The sequence below is a fragment of the Bison bison genome, unplaced genomic scaffold (assembly GCF_000754665.1).
Source record: "Bison bison bison isolate TAMUID 2011002044 unplaced genomic scaffold, Bison_UMD1.0 scf7180017849117, whole genome shotgun sequence".
Taxonomy (NCBI): Eukaryota; Metazoa; Chordata; class Mammalia; order Artiodactyla; family Bovidae; genus Bison; species Bison bison.
In genome coordinates, this window is record NW_011479690.1 from 12,931 (window position 1) to 22,931 (window position 10,001).

At 57.1% G+C, this 10,001-nt stretch overlaps 1 protein-coding gene across 2 annotated transcripts in view; it reads left to right on the forward strand.

The window, feature by feature from the left end:
• The window catches only part of PPP1R7 (protein phosphatase 1, regulatory subunit 7), a 16,732-nt gene that overhangs the window by 370 nt on the left and 6,361 nt on the right, over nucleotides 1-10,001 (forward strand). The window contains exons 2-9 of one of the 2 annotated variants that reach the window (XM_010846522.1): nucleotides 2,239-2,300; nucleotides 2,722-2,850; nucleotides 5,693-5,748; nucleotides 6,292-6,357; nucleotides 6,929-7,059; nucleotides 7,390-7,552; nucleotides 8,607-8,723; nucleotides 9,546-9,650. In XM_010846522.1, the coding sequence (XP_010844824.1) occupies nucleotides 2,784-2,850; nucleotides 5,693-5,748; nucleotides 6,292-6,357; nucleotides 6,929-7,059; nucleotides 7,390-7,552; nucleotides 8,607-8,723; nucleotides 9,546-9,650 (705 nt within the window). In that variant the 5' untranslated portion in view covers nucleotides 2,239-2,300; nucleotides 2,722-2,783. The remainder of the gene's footprint in view (nucleotides 1-2,238; nucleotides 2,301-2,721; nucleotides 2,851-5,692; nucleotides 5,749-6,291; nucleotides 6,358-6,928; nucleotides 7,060-7,389; nucleotides 7,553-8,606; nucleotides 8,724-9,545; nucleotides 9,651-10,001) is intronic. The other variant, XM_010846511.1, reaches the window with a different exon arrangement.

The following is a 10,001-nucleotide window of genomic DNA, read 5'->3' on the forward strand; positions in this document are numbered from 1 at the left end:
AGGGCGCGGCGGTCCCGCAGCCCCCTGTACCCGCCCCAGCTGCTGGGATCCTCGCACCGAATCCCTGAGCTTGACCCGCGAGACAGGTCCCCAGGCAGCTGACCGGGATACGAGGCGCGGGCTCGCTGGGACCCGCCCGAGGCAGCTCATTGGTGGACGCGGCAGGGGTGGAGAAGGGTCCTCTGGAAAGCGAACCGGTTGAGGGGAACGGCTGACCCCAGCCGAGAGTTGAGTGATAGAATCGACAGGTTCCAGTTTTCAAAGCTATAATACATCCAGAAGGCTAATTTCAACTCTTTGGCTTTGTTGAAAACAAATCTGCATGCGTGTTATGTGTGTATATAATTACATGCACACCTAGCCCCAGGGGAGAGCCAGTCGTGTCTTTGAGCGCTCATTGTACTTTTGGCTCTGCTGGTTTCCTGAGGGCTCCCGAAGAGAAGCCGGGGTCTCCAGTGTCAAGTGCTAGGGAAGGGGTGGAAGAGGCGGCCCCACGTTTGGGAGTGATGGCTGCAGCAGCCAGAGCCAGCTCCCTGCTGCACCTCGAAGGCTGTACCAGTCAGCCAGGCTGGAGACCGGGGTTGGGGGTCGGGGGGGCGGGAAAGAGCAAAGGCCGCCTCCGCTGAAGGAAAGCACGCACAGGCATAGGGCTGTGAGGGAGTGTGACCTGTCGGAGTGACCAGGAGTGACAGGGGTACTGGAGGAGAGTGTGGCGGGTGAGGCACGCAGGGCACGTGGTGGAGGGCCTGGGTGGAGGGGAGGAGCTCGGGAAGGTCTTGGATCTGGAGACCTTTGGGTCTTTCTGAGCAGGGAAGCACCTCTTCTTAGCCGCCTTCTTCCCGCCCTCCCACCTCTCCCACTTCCTCTTCAGCCGTCTCCTTGTCTTGGTAAATGGCAAATGGGAGGAAACCTAGGCAATTCCTTCTCTCTGGCTGCCACCCATTCGACAAATCAGCAAGCTCTGCTGCCCCCACTTCCCTAGTATCTCCCAGTATTTGCTACCTCTCCTGTTCCCCCTGCCAATACCTTGAGCCAGGCCACTGTCCCCAGTGCCCCACAGTCACCTGGTATGCTGATCTGCTATCCCATATTTCACTTTGGCTGCCCTTCATGAGCTAAGCCCCTGCCACCCTGGGCTCAGCTGCACCAGACCATTGCCCATTAGACTTGCTGTCCCTTAGCCTGGACCACAGAGAGGCTGTGCCTAGTGACGGCTAATTTATTACACGTCTTCATGCATGTCACGCACATGCTTTTGTGCCTGACAGCGACGCTGATATGTGGGTACTGTACTGCACCTTCTACTTGTGAGGAGACTGAGGCTTCGAAAAGGAAGTAACAGGTCAAAGCTGTGTCTGTCGGGGTAAGGTGCACACTCAGGAAGAGTCACGGGCATTCTAGGCATTTGGGGAGTCAAAGATCAGATTTGGATTCTGGGATCAGATCAGAGTCTCTGGGGAATAGATTTAAACAGACAGACAAGCCACTGAGAGACCAGTTAGGAGGCCAGGCAGGAGCACAGACCACAGGTAGTGAGTAGCTGATCTAAGACAGTTGCCAGTAAGTTGCAGGAAGAAGGAATGGGTGTGGTGGTGTTAGAGATGAATTCATCAGGACTTGGCCAACAGCCTTCGCTGGTGCTGCTTTACTAATCCCAGTGGAAGACTCGGAGTTGAAGCAGCGTCCCTCCCCACGGAACACACCCCTCTGTAGATGAGCTGTGGTCAGAGAAGAGAGAATCCTTGCCCTGTGACTGATGACACCACGCAGCCTGCGAGTGCTCTAGCTCTTCCAGACAGGCTTCCACAGAGGTTGCAAAAAAATTGAGAAAAAGGAAAATTATCTGACAGTCTTGCCAAAAGATTTTTTACCAGTCAGCTACATTTAACTGGGCTCCCCAGGTGATGCTAGTGGTAAAGAACCCTGCCTGCCAATGTAGGAGACATAAGAGACATGGGTTTGATCCCTGGGTTGTGAAGATTCCCCTGAAGGAGGGCATGGCAACCGACTCCAGTATTCTTGCCTGGAGAATCCCACGGACAGAGGAGCCTGGTGGGCTACGGTCCGACGACTGAGGCGACTCGGCACTCACTGAGTACAGGACTGCTCTGGGTTGACCGTGCCGTGGTGTTAAGACCATGACTCGTGTGGGGCGTGGAGCACTGCTGGCTGTCTTCTCCTTTTCTAGAGCGCCCCACTGCCCACAGTCTGATTTGAGTTAGTCTTGATTTCTTTCAGAACGTGGGCCTGTGAACTGGGCTGGTTTTCTTGGCCAAATGGATAGTGGAGCCTGGATGAAGGTATGTGGCGGGAGGGTCACACGGTCCCCTCTGTGTGGATATCCAGGCCAAGAGGGCGCGGACAGGAGGTGCTTCTCTGTGTGTTACCGTTAGCACGTTCAGCCACAAGCCACCCAGGCCTTCCAGATACCTGGCGTTCTTCACGACTCCTTGAGAGCAGGAGTAGTGTGCTCCTCACCTTTGTAACCCGCGGCCTCCCTGGTCTCCCCTCTTCCCAAAGCCCAGTCCTCCCCTCCTCTGGGTGGTGCCTCACAAGGTGCCAGGACACACGCGGAAAGTACTCAAATGTTTGTTGACCTGAATTCAACAAAAGTTCTTGAATGAAGTCTTTCTGACTTCCAGCTGGATGTCAGTCTGTTATATGTTCCTCACTGAGTTCCCTAACGTGAATATGCGTTCTTATGGGTGTGTGTGGGTTCAGTTGACAGGCGGGTTGAATCAGAAGAGTCGGGCGACGAAGAAGGGAAGAAGCAGAACAGCGGGATGGTGGCGGACCTCAGCGCGCACAGCCTAAAGGATGGAGAGGAGCGGGGAGACGAGGACCCAGAAGGTACCGGCCGAGAGGAGGGCCTGAGACCCACTCAGCGGCAGGACACGAGCTCTGCTGCCTGTGCTCAGCCTGGGGACGGGGGAGGGATGCCACCCGGCACGGACCCTGCCCACTCTGGAGGCCCACAGGGCCCAGTGGGTGAGGGCTTGGAGCAGGGCCCCCTCTGAGGCGCTCGCTGAGTCAGCTCCACTTAGGGCACTTGCAGGCAAGATGGATGGTTTCCTAATTTCACGGAAGGCAAATACAGCCACTGGTGATACTGGACAAGTGTGTCCTCTGGAACAGAACCAGGAAATCATGTATCACCCCCATGTTCAGAAAGCGAGACTGAAGTGAAATAAGCATTGCGTGCCTTCCTCTCCTGCCTCGGCCACATGGACTAACTTTATCTCAGAGAGGTCGTTTCTGAATCCCGCTCCACCATGCTTGTCAGCCTGAGGATCAGCTTCTAAATTGTCTTCTTAGTGATTAAAAACAGCAAAATGAATTTAGAGTTGAAAAAAGTGTTCTCTGCCTGTAATGGTGGTTTTTCACCCCTGAACCATGATCGAAACCTTTGTTCTTTGTTTGCTTAGAAAATCAGTTTCCACTGAGAGAAGTGAGGGAAACCATACACACAGAAGGATGTCCAAAATATATTAGGTGGAAAAAGCAGATTTTTTTACAAACAATGTGCATGTTAAAATCCTATCTTTGTTTTTTAAATATTGATAATAGCATATAGTTTTGCCTACTTGAGAGAGAAAACATGTCCAGTGATTGCGGCGGGGGATCTCTAAACAGCAGGTTGAGAGGGCCTTGTGCATTCTGCATTTTCTTGGTTTGTCTCCATCGTGGGGGTTTTAAGGCATCAATACTCGTGCATTCCTCTTACGGTGATAAAAGCAAAACTAGTCTTTAAAGTAACATCATGCTCTGTGCCAGCTCACATGCTTGGTAACTATGGCAACCTAATTTCAAGGCAAAAGGCAACTACCACAGAAGTACCACTCACGTTATTTAGGAACTTCAGAGGCAGCGTTCTGGAAGCCATGTGGGTGGAGAAGCGCGTGGGAGGGATGGGTGACAGCTCTCCCTGGGGCTGAGTCACGGGAGGCTGGGGCAAGCGCCTGACGGCACGTCCTGCCACCCAGCGTGCTGACGCGCTGGCGCGGGCGCTCCCGGCACAGAAGCAGGTCCCACCCGGGCTCCTGCCTCCAGGAACCTGGCTAGCAGTCCTCCAGGGAGGCGCGCCTGCCTAAGTCCTCAGAGGCCCGGGGCCTGCTCCTTCCTGTGCTTGTTTAGGTCTTTAGGTTCCAGTAAACAGATTCATACCTGTCAGCTGCTACCTTTCCCTTATTTTCTGTAAGTTAATGTTTTAACACTTGAAACATATGTGAGAGGTTCAGGAAGGTGGCTGGTAGCGTCTGTCTCAAAGGTTAAACGGGCGTGTTGAACGCCGCCCTGCGCTGCGTGCACCACAGACAGAGCCCTTAGCCTTGTGACCGGGATCCTGGTTTGGACCCCACATGGCCGCCCTGCCTTTGTTGAGCCGTGTCTTTCTTTGCAGCTCTGGCTTCATGTTGTTGGCTGTGCTGTCTTTTGAAGAGGGATCATTTTGGGCAATCTCTTGGTTTTGCTCAACTCCTTTTATTTAATTCTTGGATTTGTTGACATTCCATAAAGCTATGGCTGATCTAGAGTAAATGGCATGTTTTGTTTTTTAACTAGCCATTGTTGACAGTTATGGAAAAGCTGGTACAATGAATTTAGCCAGTATAGGGCCAGGAAGTCTCTCAGGCTGCTCCCAAGTTGGGCGTGCCTCTCCGGGGCCTCCAGTCCAGCGTGTGAGCTGCCCGTCCTGGGGAGGCGCCGGGGGTATGAGGCCAGGATGTGGGCAGTGTTGCTGTAGGGAAGACGCAGAGGCAGGAGGCCGCTGAGCAGTGGCGGTAACCGTCGTCCCCGGGGCACAGGCCAGACAGCAGGCACGCCCACCAAGGACCAGGCGCTCTGCACACAGGCGACCCAGTTTCTTCAGCAGCATGTTGTGAGCAAAAGCAGACTGCATGGAAATGCTCTCCGGTTCTGTGCGTGACCTCTTGCAGGTCCTGATGCACCTGGCAGGCTGGGAGAGCAGCTCAGCCTTCTAGTCAGACGTGCTGCGCTTGGTCCGGACCTGCCCTCCTTGGCCCCTCCAGGGCCCTGGAGACTGCTCTCCAGGGCGGACTGGCTCCCAGCCTCCCCAGCTCCTCAGCAAGTGCTATTTCACTTACTTGGCAAGGCTCTTTGATCCTGCTGGTTGAACTGAGCTTCATTTTGTTTTGCTCTGTGCAGAGAGACGTGTCTGTAGATGCAGGGCCATTTTCCAAAGCAATGAAAGGCACGTCCTAGAACATCTGATGTGCCTGGCATGACCCACATTTAAGTGACCTGATTCATTGCCACAGACCAGAAGGGAAAGACTGGGGGCAGGCTGCCCCGAGGTACCGCTGCAGGCTGCGCTGGAAGGTGGCGGTGGGCAGCTTCCGTGCTGCTGGCTCGGGTCACCTGAGGCTCGGTCACCCCCCGCCCTTCTGCCAACAGCTTCAGACTACATTTCCTTTCTTGGAAAGTTGTAGGACGTGGGTGGGATCTTGGAGGCCTTTGCCAGTAGCTGAGTTCAGGAGACAGAACCTTAAGAGGTGCTGGTTGTCAGGTGTCAGCTCCACCGCGTCATCGCTGCCCTCGGGTGTCGCCTGCAGGGTCCTCCTCTGTTGAGCTGGCCCCGCGCTTTAGGCAGCCCGCCCCAGCTGGCCCCCAATGGCCAGGCACGTGCTCCTGGAGACCAGAGCTCTGAATGGGCTTTTTCTTCTTCCTTTTCCAGAAGGACAAGAGCTGCCTGTGGATATGGAGACCATTAGCCTGGACAGAGATGCAGAGGTAACGCTGCCTGCTCAGCCACCCCAGGGGCCTGGTGGCGGAGTGCTCTGCCATCAGGGTGTCTTTTACGAAGGTGCCAGATTAGTAGGTGGTTTCCCTGGAAGGTCCAGTAGTCGGGGCCTCCCTTGGTTGCTCAGAGTCCTTGTGTTCTCACTGTTTTTAACACCAGTGCTTGATCTCATTGTGCTTTACACACCAAGAATTGTGTGGCAGAGGCAGCGCCTTGACTGCTGCTACACGCGTCAGATGATTGCACCGTCCTGGGGCCATGAGGAGCCGCAGGCGAGGGCGGGGCAGCCCCCAGGGGTGACGAGGGGCGCGCGGGCGAGAGCAGGCTTCTCGCGCCGCTAGTTCGGAGGGTCGGTCTCACATCAGGCTGCTGCCTGTCACGGCACGGCTGTGCCCGCGTCAGCTGTCCCCATGGCTCCAGAAGGCACTGTTCCCCAAGCCCCGCCGCCTCCCAGCCTCCTCGTGGCTCCAAGCCCGGGGAGCGCGTCTCCAGGTGCTTGTCTGCAGCTGAACTAGGTTTTGTTTCTGTTTCAGGATGTTGATTTGAATCACTATCGCATTGGAAAAATTGAAGGATTTGAGGTGCTGAAGAAAGTGAAGGTGAGAGGAGCTCGTCCTTGCATGGGAGGGGCCCATGTGACCCTGCAGAGTGCATCCCCCCGCAGCATGTGGATAAACCGGAACAGATCAGTTCTGCGCGGTGACCGTGCTCAGGAAGGTGCCGCACTGCACCGGGAGCGTCCCTCGGGCACCTTTGACCCTGAGCCCTGCAGGGTGATAGGTCGGATGCTTGGCTGGCTGGCTCTCCCCAGGGTCACGCGGCGGCTCAGATCAGCGGTGCCTCCATCAGAGCCTGCCTGCAGCCACGTGCAGCCCAGACTGCGCGTGCTTAACTCACTACAGTTCAGTCTGGTTTTCAAAACTGAGCCACCGAGAGTTCTCTCTGCTGCAAAACAGCACCCCTCCCCTTGCCCAGGGCCTCCCTCACCAAGTAAGAACGCTCATCAGGGCCTCCCTCCATCCCCGTGGGTGTCTGCCCGTCCTGTCCAGGTCAGCACCTTTCTAGAAAACAGGAGGAAAACCCCGTGTGCGGAGGCCAAGTCCGGGGACAGTGGGCCCTCCTGCAGGCCTCCCCGTCGCCTGTGCCAGCTGCCCTTTTTCTGTCCCCCAGACGCTCTGCCTCCGGCAGAATTTGATCAAGTGCATTGAGAACCTAGAGGGGCTGCAGAGCCTCCGAGAGCTGGACCTTTACGACAACCAGATCCGGAGGATCGAGAACCTGGACGCGCTGACAGAGCTGGAGTGAGTTGTGAGGCTGCAGGGGGCCCGGCAGCCACCCCCAAACCAGTCCCGCAGCCCGAACCTGGGCCTGGGGAGCCCCCGGGGGCACCGGCTTGCCCACAGTCCCAGCCCACACGTGAAGCCTTTGACTGGAGATGTCAGGCTGAGCTCCTCGGGGAGAAGACGGTTTCTGTCCTCAGCCCTGTGCTGGGAGCCGGGGCAGCAGGCTTCGGGGGCCCTATGGGCTGCCCGCCCCGCCACGTTCCCCGGGCAGGCTGCTGCCTCTAAGCCCGCTACATCCTGAGCTCGGTGTGGCCTGTGCTTGTTAATAAATGCTTTGCCTGTTCCCAGGGTTTTAGATATTTCTTTTAATCTACTGAGAAACATTGAAGGAATTGATAAGTTGACACGACTGAAGAAGCTCTTCTTGGTCAACAACAAGATCAACAAAATTGAGAACATAAGCAGCTTGCACCAACTGCAGATGCTGGAGCTGGGGTCCAACCGGATACGGGTGGGTGTGGGCACAGGGCGCGGCCTGGAGCTGTGTCTCATGAGACCGTGTGCTCGCTGGGGGTCGGTGTTAGTGAAAGCGTGGCCCTTTCTTCTGCACACAGCACTCTGTTGCTCCTCATTCGAGTCACAATGTAACTCTTAGCTGACCCTCCCATTGCAGTCTGCCCGAGAGGAGCCCCCAGCGCTTTGCTTTTGAACATGCCGCTGGGTGTGTTTTTAGACGCACCTCTTGGCACAGAGGGGCCCGTGCACAGCAGGGTGACGGGCCCCAACTCTGGGCCGTGGTGGGGTGGGCACAGCCTGGTGCATGGTTGGCCCACACACCCCTGCTGAGTGGCTGAGGGCGGGGTTTCTGAGCCCTTCCTCCAACTCCATGCCAGAAATGCCCCTCCAGCTTTTGGAAACTTCTAGCACACTGGTCAGCTCAGGTTGGCCCTTGTGAGTTAGACAGGACGCAAACCAAGAATAGTAGTTGCGGCACAGGGCTTCTTGTGCCGTTGGTGGCGGTGCGGCTGAGAGCAGCAAAGCAGCGCGTGTGAGACTGGGCGTGGCCCAGGCATCAGCGTGTCCGCAGCGTCCCTTTGGGGGTGGGGGGGGGCCGCATCCTCCCGGACCAGCCCCGGCCCGTTCTGTGAGGACTGAACAAGAGGCTCGCTCTGCACTCAGAGGCCCCACTGCAGCCCCTGCCGGAAAAGCTCAGCTAGCCTGCTGTGGGAGAGTGGTGTACCCGGGAGGCGGGGACCTGAGGCCTGCCAGGGGGCGCTCACTAGCACAGCTGCCCACAGGGCACTGGGGAGCACGGGGCAGAGCGGGGAGGAGCAGAGCACCCCCAGGAGCCTGGAGGCGTCCCAGGCCCGGGGCTCCCGCAGCTGTCACCCGCAGGACACCACTGGCGTCTTGTTCTCAGGTTGCACTCTGAAGTGAGGTTGCCTAGGGGGGGATCCCAGAGTGGGTAATACCTGCTTGACATCGCACGCAGCTTCGTCGGCTCGCCCGAGGGGGCGGGCCCTTTCCCCTCCCCAGTGACTGCTGCCTTGTCCTGATTTTCACAGGCGATTGAAAATATCGACACGTTAACCAACCTGGAGAGTTTGTTTTTGGGGAAAAACAAGATCACTAAGCTTCAGAATCTTGACGCACTCACCAACCTGACCGTCCTCAGCATGCAGGTACGGACCGCCCAGCCTCCCGCCCCGCGCACCCCTGGGGCAGGGCTCTGCTCCTCCACTGTCTCCACGCTGGGCAGCACTTGGCTTCACTGTCAGTGAGAAATGGAGACATCACACTTCACAGATCTGCAACACCCGTGACAGGCATGGACCTGAGGTTTCCTTCCTTAACACACCATGTATCTTCTCCTAACGAAAGTCCAGGCGGTTTTTAGCCAGGGCAGCTCATCTTTCCACAGCTCACGCTGTGCTGGGCTCCATGGTGGGAGTGACACCCCCGTCCCGTCCCGTCCCGTCCGTGCTCGGGGGCGTGCCACCTGGGCATGGTTGGGCAGTGCCCACGTAGGGTGGGCAGTGCCTGCGTGGCTGTGGCCCGGCTCCTTTCGTCAGGAGCAGGCGCGTGGTGGTGGGCCTGGGGGCATCAGTGGCAGGCCATGGGGACAGGACCCCCAGGACCACCCATGCCTCTCGGAAAGCAGGTGTCGTTCAAATCCGTGTGAGAAGCGGGCGCTGTGCTCTAACTCGAGTTACGATGGATGCCAAAAGAAATGAGAACCAAATGATTTTAAATGTTCTGATTTTGACATTTTTGAGTTAATTATTTGAGGTAGACCTTTCTCAAGTAGAATTTGAAAAGTGAGTTTTGTGCATCAAAGCCTTTGGCCGTGTGCACGAGTTTGGCCCAGGACGGCGGACGCAGGGCCTCCCTCTGGGCCAGGCCCCTGCAGGCGCTGTGGGCGGCGCCCAGTTCTCAGGAGCCCTGTGTCCGCCACCCTGCTCCCAGAAGCGCCCGGTCTCACGCCATTCCAACTCTCCCTGCAGAGCAACCGGCTGACCAAGATCGAGGGCCTGCAGAGCCTGGTGAACCTCCGGGAGCTCTATCTCAGCCACAACGGCATCGAGGTCATCGAGGGCCTGGACAACAATGTAAGAGCTGAGCTGTGTCGCGGGGGGGGTCACTGCAAGGCCCTGTGGGTGTGGGAAGGTGTCTGAAAAGTAACCCTGGGGACTTCTCTGTTGGTCCAGTGGTTACGTCTTCGAGCTTCCAATGCAGGGGACACGGGTTCTGTCCCTGGTGAGGGAACTAAGATCCTACGTGCAGCGTGGCATGGCCAACAATAATTAAAACAGAAACCCTAGCTGCTCCTGGGTGTCCCTGTGCCGTGGAGGACTCTTAGTTGTCAGCCGCTGCCCTCTCTTCCTGCCCCTGGGCACCGGCTTCCTGGCCCCACCCCCAGCTGAGAGCCTGGATCCTGCATCTTTCTCGCTCCCTCCTCC